Source organism: Aspergillus multicolor (assembly GCF_047715735.1).
Source record: "Aspergillus multicolor strain CBS 133.54 unplaced genomic scaffold BDW74scaffold_26, whole genome shotgun sequence".
NCBI lineage: Eukaryota > Fungi > Ascomycota > Eurotiomycetes > Eurotiales > Aspergillaceae > Aspergillus > Aspergillus multicolor.
The window spans coordinates 294527-312483 of record NW_027395977.1 but is presented as its reverse complement, the minus strand read 5'-3'; the positions used below and the strand labels follow the sequence as shown (position 1 = coordinate 312483).

Sequence of the window (17957 nt, the reverse complement as noted above, 5' to 3'; positions counted from 1 at the left end):
ATCCATATAATCCTTGAATCTGCTTTAACCTCATGATATCGCTAGGGCGCCTCCAAATAATCTTATAAGTCAATTAAAATCCACATAATAACACCTAATGTCTCGGACTTATTTCAGCTTGTTAGACAGATTATCGACAACTTTGCTCGTAACTGTATCCATTACCACCAGTTAGTCACCAGTCGCGTACCGTAGGTAGGCAGGGGTGCAAGGGGAACAAACTATTCCGCGGCATCTCATCATCATTGTCAATATCGATCTTCTCGAACTCCGCCCGGGCATCGGCTTCCGATATGCCGTGTTCCTTGCAGATGCGGATGGCTTCTTCTTTGGAAATCATGTCGGTGGAGCCCGTGTCCTGGATGCCCAGAGCAGGTAGAGTGAGTACATTGCCGTCTAGTGTAGGTAGAGAGTGCATTCTAAGGTGTCGTTTACGTACCAGGGACATGGAAAGACGTGCTTTTCGGCCCTTTTGGTAAAGCGGGGTGCTTGATCGTTCGGGTTCCTAGGCTGTTGTTAGACCCGCGGGGGCGTAACGTGGGTTTCGCCGTGGACTGCGTACCATGATGATCAGTTGGTCGTCAGAGTCGTGATACTGGGTATGGTGTAAAAATGTGGTTGTTTCAACATTTGAGGACTAACCTATTTCTCCTTATATAGGGGTACGTAATCTGATCTCACCATGTGGTAGAAATGACATCATCTTGAGGTTATCCCCGCGACTGACTTCATCCGCGGATTGCTTCAGATGTCATTTATCATCTACCACAACTTCTGTCAATTCAGAAGTAAATTGCTGATAAAACGTGGCCTGCCATTGTACGGTCGGGCCTTGGTCGTGCTGTTTTCTTCTCGACGGAACATTTCAAAACATAGTGGAAAGTTCGTCGCTCCAAGACCCCCGGTCTCCCAGAGCTCGGCCCCAAATGTGATAGCAGAAATAGGTGGTGGCCTTAAAGCGAACCTGGCCTCGGACTTCATTACATTCTGGATGTACCTTGATGCTTTCTCCCAATATCGATCGCACGCATTCGAAATTTTCTGAATATCTAGACCACCCCCGAGGAGTTCTATGCCTGTTTTAGTGAGAGCTCCTACAACCTCCAGGGCTTAATGCACCTGTTCTCAGGAACAGAAAGGGGGGTTTGATAATTTCGTTGCCATCATTCCGCAGATAATGGTGTGCTTTCTGAATGCTCATTGTCCAACTATTCATCTATGGTAGACTCCACGAGGGCATCCCAGCCGGTCTTCTAGAGCTGAGAATATCCGCTGGGGACCTTGGGGACCTTGCAAGCTTGAAATATATGCGCAGGCCCACCTCTACCGGACTCGCCATGGCCTTGCATTGTCATACAGTGATTCAGACTGGTTGACGGGTCAGCCTTATAGGGCTGATGATCTCCACTGCAGAAGCTTGAGCAGGCACCAAGATTACCAGATCCACTGTTCTCACAACCGGGATATATACACCAATCATTAATGTCTGGAAAACTTGTCTTATCCACCGTCGTGCTCAAGTGCCGTGAAATGTGCTCAGAAGCAACAAGTGCGAAAGCCAGGCCAGACACCAAGGTCCTCGGGATGTCAGTATAATAGGGACACCAAGCAAGACGATGATCATTTCTACAGCAGCCTCCATCACTCACCTCTCATCATTTACAAGAGCATTGAGCGAGTCATGACCAGTTTCAACGCCTCCGAGGTCAACCTGCACACAGCCAGCAAGGCCGACGTGCTGTGCTACTACGCTACCGACGAAAAGGACTACAACGGGCACCTGGGAGCCCGCATCTCCTCCATCTTCGTGATTCTCTTCGTCTCCACCACATTCACCTTCTTCCCAGTTGTCTCCAAGAGCCTCCCCAGCTGGAAAATCCCCCACAGCGTGTACATCTTCGCGCGGTACTTCGGCACAGGCGTCATCCTCGCCACAGCATTTATCCATCTCCTCGACCCCGCATACAAACGCATCGGGCCAAAGACCTGCGTCGGTGTCTCAGGGTACTGGGGCGAGTATTCCTGGTGCGCAGCGATTGTCCTCGCCGCCGTTGTCGGAATCTTCCTGCTCGATCTCGCGGCAGAGGAGTACGTCGAGCGGAAGTACGGTATCGAGCGCGACGAGACGGCAACCGATGCCTTTATCACGCAGGCTCCAATTGACGAAGGGCATACAACCGAGCTCGAGAACCCCTCCAAGGAAGCCGCCCAGCACGCAGGACCGTCGTCCGACTCAACAACCGCCTCCCGCGCCTTCTCCCAGCAAATTGCCGCCTTCCTGATCCTCGAATTCGGCATCATCTTCCACTCCGTCATCATTGGTCTGAACCTCGGTGTAACGGGCTCAGAATTTGCAACGCTGTATCCAGTCCTCGTCTTCCACCAGTCCTTCGAGGGCCTTGGAATCGGCGCCAGACTCTCCGCCATCCCCTTTCCACAGAGCAAGAAGTCCCTCCCCTACATCCTCTGTCTTCTATACGGCCTGACAACACCGATTTCCATTGCGATTGGCCTTGGTCTCCGAACGACCTATAACCCCAAGAGCAAGGAGAGTCTGATTATCCAGGGCGTGTTCAATGCGGTTTCGGCGGGCGTGCTGATTTACTCTGCGCTTGTGGAGTTGCTCGCGCGCGACTTTTTGTTTGATCCGCATCGCACGAAGAAGAGGGCGCAGTTAGTTTATATGGTTTTTTGTGTGCTTTTGGGCGCGGGCATTATGTGTCTTATTGGGAAGTGGGCATGAGCCTGTGCTCCAGTGGGGTTGAGTCAGGTCGAATATGACTTTTCGGATACTCAGCGATGCGTTGATGAAGATGAAGGTGGTATCATTATGTATAGGAATTGACAGTTCGTAGTTATCATAGACTGGATTATGATCTGAATATGCTCTCTGCTGCGGTTGAAATCAAAACATAGTGATAAAGCACGCAATGGACGTAACCCTGAGAACTCCGTCGGGCAGGCATCATTGGTGAAAGGAATGGATTGGTGTTTCTACTCAGGGCAAAAGAGCACTTTGCTTGTTCGCTTATATAAACCAAGAGACCTTGATTTGCCCTGGAAGGACTAATGTGTCTTTCTTCGACGATGCCACTATGGGTTCAAGTGTTGGTTCCAACAATGAGTCCTAATGGCTCACTTCGAATGGTCTCATCAAATGGCCTTATCGCCAACTCTAACGCCTACCGAGGCTAAACAAGTTCAGGCTAAGATATGATAAACCTTGAGATCTGATGTAATGTAACATCGACCAGTGACCTAGCCTCACTCCTTGGTTATTTATACCCCGAAGAGCGTTCTCCAACCACAACATACAACAATAATCGTTGACAGGACATTTCCATTGTCTACTTGTCCTCTATAACATAAGCATTCGGCCACTTTTTTTTGCCATAATGGGCACATCAGATTCATACCTCCCCTCTTCTCTCAGCACAGAGGCAATCACAACATCAATCACTTCTCTCAACCTGCCAACTCCTATATCCATCGAGCCCCTCCAAGTCAGAGCAGCCTTCCACAACATCTACCTCATCCACTTCCCATCCTCATCCGACATCCCCGCACGCTCAAATCCAGACGGAACAATCACACTTGTCTTCCGCGTCTCCGGCCAACAACTCCCCGGCATTAAAACCCGCAACGAAGTCGGCATCATGACCTGGGTCCGTCAGAACACGACCATCCCGGTGCCCGCAGTTATACACTTCGACGATACAGATGATAACCCAATCAAACATGAGTTCACGTTACTTGAAAAGGCGCCGGGTGTTAGTGTGGATCAGATCTATGACACGCTCTCCGATGAGGATAAGACGCAGCTTGTGCATCAATTAACGGACTATCTCATCCAGCTGCATGCGAAGCCATGGAAGGAGGGGTATGTCGGGGGCCTCACGCTAGACGGTGATGGTAATATCACACATGGGCCACCAATCGACGAGAACTACTGGCAGATGCCCGACTTAGGGAAATACTGGTCTGACCCTGAAATCAAGACCAAAGAAACACTGGAAAGCCTGAACCCCATCGCCCCAGATGGATATCCCAGCTACGTCGATTATACGGTTTGTTGTCTGGAGCGGTACATCCACGCAATCACCATCCATCCCACCCTCAAGGCATACAGAGACATGATCCCCAGCATCCGGGCCTTCATAACAAACCTTCAAAGAGAGGAAAACACCGCCGACCTAAACGCCACAACCTACATCCTCGCGCACAAAGACCTGCACTTCGCAAACATAATGTGCGACCCGTCTCAGTCCGGGTGCCCCATAACCGCCGTGCTGGACTGGGAATTCAGCGGTGTTGTGCCAGCGCCGAGATGGAATCCGCCGCGAGCGTTTTTGTGGAATGTGAAGTGGACAGATGGGGATAAGGCGGAGCAAAGTCGGATGGAGGGGTTGTTTGAGAATATTGTCCGCGAAAGGGGGGCTGTGTGGATTCTTCAGCAGATGGAGTTGAATGGGAAGCAGGAGCAAATGCAGACGGCTGTTAATCACATTAGGGCTATTGTGGAGGTTTGTCCTAGGGGTCAGGCGGGGGAGAAGGTTAGACATTGGAGGGAGACGGCGGAGAGGGCCATGGATGCGTTTACCTAGGTATGGGTTCGGTGTTGTCAGTCTGGGCTGCGAAATCACTATGACAGTTACGATGAGAATATAGCATCCTTATTCTACCTTCCAATTGGAAAGGGTAAGGATTGACTCCCTGCGTATTCAGGCTCGACCTGACGGGGTCAAAGATATAGTAGTCCTACGTCTAGGTCAGGATGCGGTAGAAGATGTATTTGCACCCATATCTGTTAACAATGGGTCCGGATTTTCAAGCCCAAAGGAGCTGAGGTATGAAGAAGAGAAGCTAGGGACATCTTCAGCCGCACTGCATAAGTGATCGGTTATCTAGCCTAATTTAGTATCTTCAAGTCTTGGAAGATGATGCTCATTGGAATTGAGGCGTGAGAATGAGACCCACTCGGTGTACTCCGAGAGCCCTGCAGTAAGCCCTAGTCTAGTGCGAAGGAGCATACGCTGCGTGCCAGTCAAGCCGCAGTTTGATATGAAGTGGCCTGATAAGACCGTGATATAATGACGCGGACTAAGACCTGTAGGGCTGCGACGACTAGCATAATGGTGTTTTGGGCCTTGGAGGTGGTGTGCCCAGGCTTACAGGATTGTCATCCTGGCATTATCAAATTGGCGTGCGGTCTCTTGCGGCTGAAGCGTTGTGCCAATGCCTAGAAAAAGACATATAAATATGTAGACATCCCTTTCTGTTTCTAGCTTTTATTCGAGATACAGACTCAAAGAAGCCCACTATCCTTTACATCTTGATTACCCACCACACTCAATAAAGGCCCGCAACGAACGCCCACCCACCACTATCCATTATACCTCGACAATGGCCTCGTACACCACCCTCCTCTACCTCGCCCACCTCGCAGCCCAGCTCTACGCCCTCACCTACCACTTCCCATCCCCGCCAAAGTCAACAGGCATCTTCTCACTGCAATCTCCCAACATCCTCAAACTCCTCACAACCACAACCGCAGCGCTCTCCTTCATCCCAACCATCCTCCTCCCATTGGGGTCCGGGTCCGGGTCTCACCCCGCCACTCCAGATCTCGATACCACCCTCTCGCCCATCCTTCAGATCCTCGGCCCAACACTTCTCCTCTTCAGCGAATCCCTCTTCCTCTGGGCCGCCTACACTACGAAACCAAAAACGCTCTCTGTTATCTTTGGCCGTGTCACGCCCGCCCGCGTCATTGCGTCGGGTCCTTATGGCTACGTGCGCCATCCGACGTATGTTGCATATGCATCTGGGTGGATGGGTGTTGCGGCGGTTATAGCCGGGAGATGTGGGCTATGTGATTCCTGGAGTATTGCGGTCATGGGCTGTGTTGCGGGTTTGTGCTGGCTTTATGCGCAGGGGGCAAGGTTGGAGGAGAGGATGTTTTTGCAGGAGGTGGAGGGTGCCAGTGGGAATGGTGTTGATGGGAAGGTTAAGCGTGAGTATGCGGAGTTTGTAAAGCAGGTGCCGTTCAGATGGGTCCCTGGTGTTTTCTAAACATCTGGATCTATGATACGACTACTGGAGGGCTAGGGAGAGAGTTCCATTGGAATCTTCGAAGCGATGGTATAGTACTCCGTTACACAATCGAGGATGCGCGTAGGGTTAAGAGGTAGTTAGGTATGACACAGTCTCTTCGCAGAGACACTAAAACCTGAATTTGCAAGAGTTAACCCGGCCCGTTCTTCCTAATGCATACAGGCAAACGAACTCTATTAGCAGCTACCTAGGTAGAGGTACCCGCCTCCCCATAATCCCCATCCCTACCACTTAAACCCCGCATGCAAATCCCCCCTCCTCACCATATCCGCCCTCCTCTGCTTGCCCTGCGCACTCTCCTCCCCCGTAAGCAAATCCGTCTGCGCCCCAATCATCCCCGAGATCTTCATAACATCCATCAACTGAACAACTTCATCACGCGTACTCCACCCCAACTCGGTCGGAAAGCGCTCATGCCGGAAGAAGTACTCCACCAACTCCCGACTCACAGTCCCATTATCCAGATCGCCGAACGCGATAATCGGCGCTGAGACTTCACCCAGGCTGAACTGTTCCGTTGATGCGGTGAACGTGTATGTTGGGTTAAATGCCCGCGATGTAATCTGCCGCGCGAGCTTGCTATTCGCGAGCATGGTGGCTGTGAGCGTGGCGTTTGTCCAGTAAGATGTTGTTTCGGCGAAGGTAGAGGCGTCGAAGATGTGGTTGTTGCCGAAGAAGGCGTCTGTTCGGCTGCACGAGTCCGTCTGTCAGTACACGTATACTTCATCAATGGACTTATAGGCGCAGCTGGGTAAAGAATGTACCTAAGACTAGCATCATGCTCAAGAATGTTATGCTGGTTCAGCTGGTCCAATGTAAACCACGTCGCATTCGGCTCGGGATTAACGACGATGGCCATGTCGAACATGAGCGAGGCGAGGGATGCATTGAAGTTTAGGGCTTTGCCGAGGCCATCGATAATTTTCTCGCGCGTGATGTTGCGTCCGTCGTGGGGGAGGAAGTTGTGGTTTGCGAGGGTGTTCATCATTGGGCAGGGGCCTCGGTCTGAAGAAGTATAACTTGTTAGACAGGCGAACATGAGAAATGGATAAGTCAGAGTTTGGTTTGCGTACAGTCGCTGGCACTGGGAGGAATCCAGTGCGAGATATCCCCAGCCCCGTAATGAGGGTTAGCGGAGGTCAGACCGAGGACGGTCATTAGGGAGATTGCTAGTTTCATGATGTGTAGTTTTGTCTGATAGTCTTATAAATTTAGTGATCTCAGCAGGTAGGTCCAGAGCCCATACTTATACCCTTGTCATTTCCCACTGCGTCGTGTCTAGGTTACATGGGTATTCAAGCCACAATGATGCCGAAAGTGCACATCATCTAGGTAACATCCATTGCCAAACACGATCCTCTCCATAATTCCATAGATGCACCAATAAGACAAGCCCCTTTACTACTCGCCTCATTGTACAAGTGGCTATGTTGATCCCCACAGCTCGTACTCGTACGCTTGTCTACTTGTGGACATCCGAAATCTCCGAGCAGGCAAAAGGTACGAGTACGAAGCCGAATCTCCGTCACGAAACCTTGGGTGTTCCAGGTTATTATTTTGCATTGAGTTCTAGCGAGTAGGATACCATGAATTATTGTGCTGCCTAGATGCATACCTAGATTTTATGCATCAAATCTGCCAGAGGGCCCGGGATGTTAAGCTCCCGCCACCTTCCGGTGACGAAGCTTGGATATTTAAGTTGGCGTAGAGAAGTACTAATAATAGCTTCCTGGCCGAAACATTCTTTGCTCGCTAATGAGGGACCTGGGTGGATTCAAGAGGTATCAATATCGTAGGTACCTACTATAGTCAGTACTTGGTCGTCGGTTGCCAATACCCTTGGTCCTAATAGCCCTACCCTAAGGCGACATTTGGTTTCTGGCAAAGTTTGCCTCGAAACGGATACCGGTGGCACTAAGTTTCTTGAAAGTTCTTGGAAGTTCAACTAACAATCACTCCAGGGTCAATGTTTACCTTTGCAGACATCGTGTCGACCTCAATTATCAGCTCTAACCCCTTGTATGCACCGGCGGTGTCAGAAAAGGGACAAAGGATCGCTAAACAACGATCCCTTGTGCACTCGTATGAAGGAACCCTTTCAGATGAACAATAACACCAATGCCATAGAAATTGTCGCAGAACAAAGATACAGTGGCTATAAGAAGATCATCAATTGGCCCGCTACTCGACCCCTTCCATTCCTAACCCAGATTACCATACCTATTACAATCGATCCGTCTTAACTACCATAGTTTCCGATTCAACTCGACCACCTACTATATACATCAAACACAAACACCACTCGCAAACCTCACTCTCACAATGCCTCCCTCCACGCACACCCCAGCATTCCCCCGCAAAATCTCCCTCGGCGTCGCCGACTGTCCCGACGACGACTTTAACTGCATCCCAACGCTCAGCCTATGTCTCGAAGAAGACGACGCACCGAAGTGCGAGCTGTGGTACGTGATGCCCCGCCTGGACAGCTACCAAAAGCTTATCTTCCCCTCGCTGTCGTATCCCGAGACATTCGTCGGGAAGACGACGATCCCGGTTGGAGTCATCGAGAACGAAGAAGACATGCTTGTGTTCCGCGAGATGTTCCACTCGACTTCGCCGTGGGGCAGTGGGGAGTTTATCCAGGTGTTCCTTGCCAGACTTAGTGGGGAGACCTCGTTGCTTGTTCCCCTTCTTGAGGTTTGTCGGGCGTTGGTGAAGGTTAAGGAGATTAGAAGGCGTCGGAGGAGGGAGGTTATGCGGGAGCTAATGGCTGGGAGGAGGCCTTGAGGAGACTAATGCATGAGCCAGGGTAAAAGGGCAAGGGCATCTATGATATCGCGTTTGATTTGAATTTGTTTTGGTATGCAATAGCTGGAGGCAAAATATAATGGACATACGGAGTTATAGTCAGCTTCATTCTTCCTCAACTTTTGAAAGTATATCAATGTAGTGAGCTCTTCTGATAGGTGATATTAACCCCCGGGCCATGGATAAGGTGCCTACCGCGCCCAATCAATCTTTCTCGCATCCAATCTGCTTCGTTGTGATGTAATGCTACAGCCGACCTGGGGTGTCAACAAAAGCCCAGCACATGCACTATTCACACAACATCGAACTACACATACTCCACCTTCTTCCTATTAACCCAGACCGGGCCATTTCGTCAACGGCCTCGGTGGAGCCCCGACAGCTGCCTACATTATTCTCAGCTATTATGACTTTCAGTGGACTTTCCTGCACTGCATCTCCAGCCGCTCCCAATAAATGCATTGACGAACTACCACAATTTCAGGGGAAGAAACAGCTCCACTCCTCTGCAAGGATCCGTGAATCTGGTCTGCTCAATCTGAGATCCGATGAACGTGCTCTGTGGTGGTTATGTCTCCTTCTAGCCATGCTAGTACTCTTCCTAGCCCTTCGTCCACATAGTTATAGTGTTTCTCCCCGCGGCCTGTCCGCTTCTGATCGACCTCAATCTTCACTCACCAAGGTTCGATCTGTCAATGGTGATGGCCCCAGATAATATTAAAGGCGCGAGAGCGATAGGGCAATGAACGGCATGAACATTAGTACAGCGCGAATTGCCGGCTATCCGCTAACCGTTCGAGAGGCGTAGAGCAATCAGCTCAGATAGACTGAGGTCACCTACCATATCCCACCACGGTAAGTTCAGACGGCACAAGTGCTTAGCCTCGCTCCAGATTCAAACATAGCCGACTATCCATCCTGATTCATGGAATCGCAGGCCGATAATATATCCTCTTCTAGTATGGTAGATTATACCCGCGCCACTGCCGGGATCCATGTGGTAGAAAGCTGGGTGTCTCTCGAGTATTCCCAAGGTTTGGAACTGCCGGCTTGGCCATCACCACGGAATGGATCTTGCAGTCCTTGAAGAAGCCTCTCGTATTCCAGGTATTTGTCAACCAATACAATCATGCAGGCTATACTCTGAGCCATGCAGCAAAGCCTCGGCGGCGCTTCCTTCCCTTATCAATTCAGGCTACCACCATAGTAAGCGATATACTCGAATTACATCAACGGAGGACATATCCGCCACTTATCTACTTACGCGTGACACGATCGAGTTCGTAGGCTTAATGGTCGATCTACTTCGCTTTCGCCTAATACTACCAGGAACATGCAATTGATCGAGGTTCATGTAGCACAGACGGGCGGAGTTCCAGGATACCTGAATAAGCTTACCACGAGGGACCCTGGCAAGACCTCGACTGATTCGGGATACCATAGCGAGGACGTATACTCCCTCAGACAGGGGTGATCTGTAGAGCGCTAACCCAGGTATATCATCGCTCTATCTAGGTGGTGATCTCACCTTGACGAAAAGAGGCCGAGGCCAACATGCTCTCGGCCGGAGCTTTTCTCTGTGCAACAACAGTGCAGCGAGAGGTACTTCTGAAACGACTCGTAGATGAGATAAGGGCGGAAGGGCTATGGTAGTCGCTACCTCTGCCACGCAGCGACCAGGAAGCCGATACCCTGTTTTTGAGAGGCTTGGGGCTGAGTGTCACGGTATGGCTACATGGCCGCCACACAGCCCGAAAGTGCCTTGACATAGCCCCATAGCCCAGTCGGGGTCCCAACCAAGTCGCTGGGCCGTGTAACGAGGGAGGCAAACTGTGCGAGTCTGGACCCCCGGTGCGGGTGAGATTATCGATCTCGATATGGTTCATCAATATGATACCGTCGATGAATCATAGCTAGACTTAAACCAATAGAGTGAAGCAGGTTATTCTCCGCGTGAGACACTGAAGGGTTTTGGTACTCGTGCGATGATGCAGACAGCTGGAGTCAGTCCAGTCTTATCTAGTGAATGCCGCACGGGGCAACAAGGCGGGCTACACGGCTAAATGCACCGGACTACGTGCAGTCAGATCGGGGACCATTCAGCTCGCTTGGCTGCTGGTGCTGACGGTCGATGTACGTGGGGATTACGAACGGAACTGGGCTCGCGTGTTGGCGTCGGGTGTGCTGGTCACCCGCACCCCGGTCGCAAAACAAAAATACCAAGCAGGAGAAATTTGAGCGAGGTCGTCGATACATTTCATGCTAAAGTCCGCGATGGAATCGGCCCAGGTGGAGCGGCCGGACCGAGCTGGTCGGCTGGCGCTGAAACGGGGCAGCTTTCACAGAGTTTCGGACACTATCAGAGCCCGAAGAGACAATTCCTGGAAAGGCAAAAGAGGGTGCTCGGATTGCTGCTGATAGGGGAATGCGAAGCGAGAACGACCCTCGCCGGTTGGCCGGTGGCTCGCCGCGCCTGCATGCCCTCGGATTGCGTTACCCAAGCAGGAGAGGGTCCAGTCCTCCAGCGAGTAGGAGCCCTCGATGAGAGACAGAGCGCAAGCCAAGTGAGGGTCTCTGATTTTATTTCGTCAGCGATAAGATCACCCACTACTGGTCGATCGGCGGCTTGAAGAGGGCCGGCGAACTCTGAATCCAGCCTAGACGATCGAGCAGACTTGGACTAGGTGGAGCGCCTGAGGGTGTATAAGACCCCCACTACTGCGAGGGGAATGCGATGGGTTTAAACTCTGATGCACGAGGAACCAGACCCGATATGATAGCCCCAAACGCCGACAAGGGAACCCTCATGATGATCCGCCCTCGAAGAAACTGGACCTCAGAAGAGGATATTATCCTCAAGAGAGAGGTTAGACGAGGTTGGTTGCACTCACGTCCGAGACATGCAGGACTCAGGTACTTATTGGTGACCTGTAGTACAGACAGAGGGTGACAACATCAGTTGGCATGATATCGCTGCATTCCTTCCTGGGAGAACGAACAAAGATTGCCGGAAGCGGTGGTATGGCACAGCAGCTGCAAAGGTCAAGAAGGGGCCGTGGACAGATGCCGAGGACGAACGCCTGCGACGAGCGATTGAACGACATGGCACAAAGTGGGCTGTCGTGGCGTCGATGGTTGGGACCAGGCTGCCCGATCAGTGTTCAAAACGATGGAGCCACGCCATCAATCCGGACATTGATCATAGTCCGTGGACTTCTCAGGAGGTAAGTACTGTTGCCTACTTCTGAGGCAATCACTAACATCAATAGGATGAGCGGCTGATCCAATATGTCAACAAGCACGGCCACTACTGGCAGCAGATCGTGTCGCTATACTTCCCCGGACGGACGAGTCTCGCCGCAAAAAACAGATATCACATACTACAGCGGAGGTTGAAGAGTGAAAGGTCGCCTGTGGCCGATGGAGTCTGCGATTGGGACAAGTCGAGCGATGTCGCTTCGTGGCAGGAGATTCCCTGGTCTGAGCCATCGCAGGATTCTCCGCCATGGACAGGAAGGAGCGACCACAGCTTCCCTTTCTCACAACCGGAAACACCATCTCCCATCAAATCTCAGATGGGCACTCCCTCGGTCGCACCTATTACCAATTCTTTCACGCCGGAGCAAGGACGCGCAGCTTGGTTGCCGTTAACGCCATGTTCTCCTCTTTATGATGCCCCCTCTGAGCTCATGGGTGATCCTCCTTTTCAATTCCCTGGATTTGGTAAGTATAACATACCGACCTAGGTACATATATTGGCCTTCTATGCGCCTAACAAAGTATAGATACCACAAAGGATCGCAGCACGGCTATCGAGTACCCATTTCCATACACCATTACAGTCGATGAGCTCCTACTGCAAACCCTGTCCGTTACACCTTCGACATCTACTTCTACGTCCGTCTCTACCTCGGCTTCCGGTCTCTCCTCAATTGCACCGACAGATCTAAACCCACATCTGACTACGAATACCGACTCCGATAACCGAAGACTCTGCATCGAAGCCGTCTGCTCAACCGACAAGCTCAGCGCTTTGTTCGAAGCGGTAACCCGATACTCCGTGTCCGCTGTGATAAAAACCGATGATTAGCAGGCCGTAGTTCTGAGACTCGGGCAATCAGTACCAGGGCAATTGCCATTGTTTGACACAATCTGCACGGCGTTGGGGCGAGAACACCTCTCGGTGTCCGGGTTGGGCGTTGGAGTTGGAGTTGAAACCTTACCACTGGGAACTCTTCCATTGTCGGTGCCGATGCTTGGGTAGTAGTCATATATTGCTGTCTGTTATATCCCAAATTTGTACAGCTGGAGTAGCCATTACAGTTGCCCGAGAGACCCTTGGCCACAGCAGAACTACATCCTGTACGGAGTAACGTGTCGAGCTATCTGCAGCTCTCGGCCAAGCAAGGGGTATGTTGTACTACATATGTAAGAGCTGGGCTGGGCCAGGCAGCTCCCATTTCAATGCCGTAGCATTGTGGTTGCAGTTCGGGAGACTTTGGATTTGTCAATCTTATGTTAAGGTGTACATCTGTCTTCAATCAACGTCACCTGATTGAAAGCCACATTAGGCTCTGTTGATTGTTCTCGCAGCCAAAATGGCTCTCGTGCAATAGACAATTCCATTGTGTACATATGGCCGTTCCATTGCAAAACTATTATCTTTCCACGTTGTCGAGTTCTCTGACCACAATGGGTGAAGCTGGAGCGAGCTATTATGACGTTGTTCCAGTCCAACCCCAAGACTGACTATAGACTGTCCTAGATCCAAGATTTTTACCTAGGGTGACTTTTGCGATGTATCTAGGCGGACAAATACCGTCGTCTAGCCTTATCTATGCTATTCTTCGGCATCGTGGATTGGATTTACGCCGGTCAACTTCAGTCTACCCATTTGGTTCACATATGGCCTCCTTCTAACTGAAAGGGCAGATTTCAATAGTTTTGAGGATGAAGAGTAGTTTAAATCCCCATATCATACGGTCTACCACTCTCCAAGTAGGCTAATGTCCATCACCAAAGCAGCACAACGCAAACCCTGGAGCACGTCATGACTCCTTCTGAACGCCAGGGGCCAGTGCAATCCGAGCAAAAATGGCGTTGAGCGCAGCGTCCGTCATGCCTCTAGCTCGCTTCAAGACTGGAGGGCAGGGGTCTATATAGAGTATCCCAAAATAAAAACCTAACCTAAGCCAAAGCCAACAATGCAATTGTTGCATCCAAATCCCGCAAGCTTGTCTTGTTCAACACCACGAACCTACAGCAAACAATATTCCCCCCCATTGACCAACACTAAACAGCCAAAGGCCAACACCAACAACCAAGGGTCGCCCACAGCGCACGAGCTGTATGCCCTGCCTGCACGCCTGACAAGGATGCCTCATTCCAGACACCCTATTGGCGGGAGACCCTCCGTCGAGCATCCAATGTCCATCCAGCACATTACGAGCGCCCTTCGTGCGACAGAAAAACCATTACGAGCGCCGTGCAACAGCTTAGCCCAGCCGCGTTGGCCTCAAGCTGTGTCTCGGAGGGTACGCTGGGCTGACCTGGGCTGCAGGGCACGCACCTCGTGCTGTGTCATGGCGTCGAAATTTCCCCGACTGGCCACGTTGGCGTTGGGTTTGAGATTTGGCGGGCACGGGCCGTGGCTTTGCCTTGCTTTGTGTTACTTTCTAGTTGACAGATAGGGTGGGTGCCTAGGAAGGCACCTAGCCAGGGAGATATGGGGTCTGGATACCTGCTTGGGCCCGGGCATTTACTCGTTCTTGACTAAGCTAGCTGTGTTCGGGTATAGCTTACGGCCAATGGAGGGAAAACGGCGAGCCTACGGGCGGGAGATAATGATATTAAGTACCAATTGCAGCTCGTGCTTGACCCAGATCGAGGTCAGAGTGTTCATTCTATTTCCCTTCCAAAGAGACAGATGGTCTAGCTATCGCACATGCACAGGCTCGGGCCTAGATGACTCTAGCAGTCCGGGCCACTACTTAGCCAACAACCCCATAAACCACGACTTCAACGACCTGAACCTCCTCGGCCTCTGCGCCGCTGCCGGACCACCAGAGCCAGATGTAGCAGCAGCAGCCCTCGACTTCTCCTCGGCAACAGTAATCTCATCCATAAGCGACTGGACCCCCCTTGTACTCGCCATCCCGCCTGGCGAATGCGCGAGACTTTCCATTTCCCGAGCTTTAACCAGAAACCCGCCGAAGTAGGCATCCAGTCTCTCGACTTCCTCCGGCCAGATACTGACACCGATGCCGAGGTCCGGACGGACAACGGCGACGGCGCCTCGGACATGGTTCACGCCGTACCAGTAGTGTGCATCTGCGTCTGGTGGCCGGTCGTCGTAGATCAGTGTTGCGTTGTCGCGGATATGTCGTAGGGCGTCTTCCTGTCCGAGTTGAGGAGCCAGAAGGTCCGCTGCTTGGTATGGGAGGGCTTTTGTAATGAGGAGGACGTTGAACTTGGTTTTTCCGCCATATTGGTTGAAGAAACCGTTTGGGCTGAAGGCCTTGCGCGAGAAGGTAGCTAGTCGCTCGCGCACTGGTCCTTGGAGATCTGACGCGAAGATTAGGATGTGGAAGCGCGTCACGCCGGTCATTTTGTCGTAGAGATAGCCGGTGCGATCAATATCAAAGCAGACTCGGGGGTTAGGAGCGCGAGCACCGTTGCGGACATTGAGCGGTCGCTTCTCCGGGTCTGGACGGGTTATAGCAGACTCGACGATGGGAAAGTCGAGGCCCATAAGAAATCCCACGTTCTGCTTGTAAAAGGCTGCCATAAACTGTTTCTCGGCTTCAATGCTTCCATCCAGTGGAGGTAACCGGTCATTATGAGACTCTAACTCATCGTGCAGACCGCGGAGCGAGGCAAGAGGGAGATGTGAGTTGCATAGGAAGCGAAGGTATGCACCTGAACAGCGGATAACTCGGTTGGCTGCGAGTCGCCGTTCACTGTCGTAGGTTGGTAGTAGCACGGATGGGATGGCTTGCTTCTTGATGCAGGGGCCTAGTTTCCATCCTAGGTTGGCAGCATCGTAGATAGACGAGTTGAGGCCAAAAGCGCCGAGGACACTATGGACGTGTGCTGCATCTCCTCCAAGATGTACGCGGAGGTCGGGCGATGAGAAGTGCCGTGCGACGCGCTCGTTGACTTTCCATACGGAGAACCAGCTGATTGGGGACGCAAACTCGACCGTCCAAGGTGCTATGATCTTTCGCAGCTGGTCGAGAGCTTCATCAGGCGTGATGCCGTGGTCATCAATACGCATTGTGCCCACAGAAGAGGCAGTATTCCGTCGGGCGTCGCGTGTTTGGCGTAGTCGGCGTGCGGTTTCTCCGTTGACCTGGATGTAGAATCTACATTGTTTAGCTGGGGCTACTATGAAGGATCGGGGTTCGAGTAATAGAAGCGCACCTGGTAAACGCCTCCTCGCGCGGAATGACAACGCACCCCCCATGCTCGCCGGTGATCATGCTCATGCCATACATATGTGGGTAGTCCGTCTTGAACTGGCAGTCGAGGATCGCCCAGTAGATGTCCGTCGCGAGTCCATCAAACTCCACCTTCATCTGCTCACGGATACTGCTGGCCGCTCCATCGGCGCCGATCAAGTACTGCGCGCGCACAGTCTCCTCCTTGCCCGTCGCAATGTTCGTCAACGTTGCCCTCACCGGGTGCGTCACATCCTCCCCGGCGTCGAGCACCTGGTATTCCTTCACAAGTGTCTGCCTTTCCACTATGACCTTATGCCGCAGCAGATCCCGAATGTAGATCCTTTCGAGCTGACTTTGCGTGACGACGCTGGACCCTCTGTATCTCGAGTCACTGATTGGGTGATTGTTGTGTCGCAGCTTGACACCCATGCTGTACACGGCTGTCGAGTTGATGAGGGGGCCTTCTTCGGTGGTTTCGTGGGCGACGCCCCAGGCGTGGAGGTGCTCGTTGGCTCGCGGGTGTACGGCGTCCGCTCGACCGGAGATGCATGGTGTTTTTGCCTTGTCTTTGGCTCGTTAGATCTCGTTCACATAGGCGACAAAGTGCTGGAGATGACACTCACCGAGTAAGCGAAAGCTGATCCCTTGCCGCGCCAGCACCATTCCCAGTTCAAGGCCGAACGGGCCAGCTGGTCGCGGGCCGGTTAGTCTGTCTCAACTCGAGGTAAGGGGGACGAACCACCGCAGATCAAAACGTCGACCTCTTCTGCTGGCTTGAACCAATCTGGCCGCTGGTAAGCAGTCCCATCGTAAAGACTGGGCCAGGTTCGGTAGCTCGTCAATCCCAGTGCGTTTCCAATCGTCGAGGTCGGCGCATCTACATGTTCGGGGAGTTTATAGTGCGCCTTTTCGCCGGTCTCGGCGACATAATTGTTCTCGTCTTCCCAAAAGTTCGAATCTGAAGGACGGGCAAAGCCGCCTTCCCATGATTTCGGCGGGACGGTGCAGGCCATACCCTATGACATAAATCAAAAGTTAAAGCGCGCGAACGTGAAAAGCGAACTCTGGGGTTTTGTGCGCGGGGCAGCAGCAGCACCCTTATAACCCAGTGACGGTGCTTCCCCTCATGTTAGACTTTGGTCACAGGCCGGGATGGCCTAGCAAGTTCAACATCGCCACCTGCGCTCTGCTAGGAGCTGCGCACATGAGATTGGCCGAGGCTTAGTTTCAGCATAAGCTTCTAATCTGGTTGGTCAATTCCTCTCGGTTCGTGCGACACGGGACTCAAATGACAGTGTCTCCTCACAGCTTCGACCGAGCATTCGTGTCTGATAATACGCCGGTGCCTATCAGCTGACTTCCGTACAACACTGCACAGCGAAAAAATGTGATCAACGTTCTTAGCCGTTGATGCGGCCGTTCGGATCATTTCAAGGCTTTGAACAAAGACTCGATGACCGGCGAGCGTAGATGGGGGGCACTGCGACCAAAGATTGACTGATCTGGTGGGTGACCTCGGGAGGCAGGAAGGGAGGGCCTAAGATCGTGCTGGGTGCATGGTGATGTCCAATCGAGCGATTTAAAATTCGGTTC

General features: G+C 52.0%; 8 protein-coding genes across 8 annotated transcripts; 5 read left to right on the top strand and 3 right to left on the bottom strand.

Annotated features, from left to right (window-relative positions):
* Positions 1–4: 4 nt before the first annotated feature.
* BDW74DRAFT_158998 (uncharacterized protein) lies at positions 5–584 on the bottom strand. Its single transcript, XM_073725407.1, has 4 exons — positions 563–584; positions 440–505; positions 223–358; positions 5–152 (listed from the first exon to the last, which is right to left on the bottom strand). Exons 1-4 carry the CDS (start codon positions 563–565, stop codon positions 109–111), a joined length of 249 nt encoding a protein of 82 aa, XP_073580813.1. The 5' UTR covers positions 566–584; the 3' UTR covers positions 5–108.
* Positions 585–1681: 1097 nt separating this feature from the next.
* Positions 1682–2743, top strand: zrfA (high-affinity Zn(2+) transporter ZRT1; the record flags this gene model as incomplete). Its single annotated transcript, XM_073731396.1, has 1 exon — positions 1682–2743. The coding sequence occupies one exon, from the start codon at positions 1682–1684 to the stop codon at positions 2741–2743; it is 1062 nt and encodes a 353-aa protein (XP_073580812.1).
* Positions 2744–3395: 652 nt separating this feature from the next.
* On the top strand, positions 3396–4604 carry BDW74DRAFT_187057 (phosphotransferase family protein; the record flags this gene model as incomplete). Its single annotated transcript, XM_073731395.1, has 2 exons — positions 3396–3824; positions 3876–4604. The coding sequence occupies 2 exons, from the start codon at positions 3396–3398 to the stop codon at positions 4602–4604; spliced, it is 1158 nt and encodes a 385-aa protein (XP_073580811.1).
* Positions 4605–5326: 722 nt separating this feature from the next.
* Positions 5327–6247, top strand: BDW74DRAFT_158996 (methyltransferase family protein). Its single transcript, XM_073725406.1, has one exon. It carries the CDS (start codon positions 5404–5406, stop codon positions 6070–6072), a length of 669 nt encoding a protein of 222 aa, XP_073580810.1. The 5' UTR covers positions 5327–5403; the 3' UTR covers positions 6073–6247.
* A 91-nt stretch (positions 6248–6338) lies between these two features.
* On the bottom strand, positions 6339–7293 carry BDW74DRAFT_187055 (peroxidase family protein; the record flags this gene model as incomplete). Its single annotated transcript, XM_073731394.1, has 3 exons — positions 6339–6804; positions 6879–7119; positions 7188–7293. 3 exons carry the CDS (start codon positions 7291–7293, stop codon positions 6339–6341), a joined length of 813 nt encoding a protein of 270 aa, XP_073580809.1.
* Positions 7294–8436: 1143 nt separating this feature from the next.
* BDW74DRAFT_181243 (uncharacterized protein) lies at positions 8437–8901 on the top strand (the record flags this gene model as incomplete). The annotated part of the gene is made up of 1 exon (XM_073729975.1): positions 8437–8901. The coding sequence occupies one exon, from the start codon at positions 8437–8439 to the stop codon at positions 8899–8901; it is 465 nt and encodes a 154-aa protein (XP_073580808.1).
* A 2794-nt stretch (positions 8902–11695) lies between these two features.
* On the top strand, positions 11696–13012 carry BDW74DRAFT_181242 (uncharacterized protein; the record flags this gene model as incomplete). Its single annotated transcript, XM_073729974.1, has 4 exons — positions 11696–11798; positions 11857–12146; positions 12192–12645; positions 12708–13012. 4 exons carry the CDS (start codon positions 11696–11698, stop codon positions 13010–13012), a joined length of 1152 nt encoding a protein of 383 aa, XP_073580807.1.
* Positions 13013–14908: 1896 nt separating this feature from the next.
* On the bottom strand, positions 14909–17377 carry BDW74DRAFT_181241 (uncharacterized protein; the record flags this gene model as incomplete). Its single annotated transcript, XM_073729973.1, has 4 exons — positions 14909–16286; positions 16345–16930; positions 16988–17053; positions 17104–17377. 4 exons carry the CDS (start codon positions 17375–17377, stop codon positions 14909–14911), a joined length of 2304 nt encoding a protein of 767 aa, XP_073580806.1.
* Between the last annotated feature and the right edge of the window lie 580 nt (positions 17378–17957).

Excerpts from the sequence above, each read along its gene's own strand:
- BDW74DRAFT_158998 (XM_073725407.1), bottom strand. Across the intron at positions 359-439 it reads CACGTCTTTCCATGTCCCTG|GACACGGGCTCCACCGACAT; the intron begins GTACGTAAACGA and ends CTGGGCATCCAG. Across the intron at positions 153-222 it reads TGATGAGATGCCGCGGAATA|TTACGAGCAAAGTTGTCGAT; the intron begins GTTTGTTCCCCT and ends TAATGGATACAG.
- BDW74DRAFT_158996 (XM_073725406.1), top strand. The coding sequence starts at position 5,404 with ATGGCCTCGTACACCACCCTCCTCTACCTCGCCCACCTCGCAGCCCAG.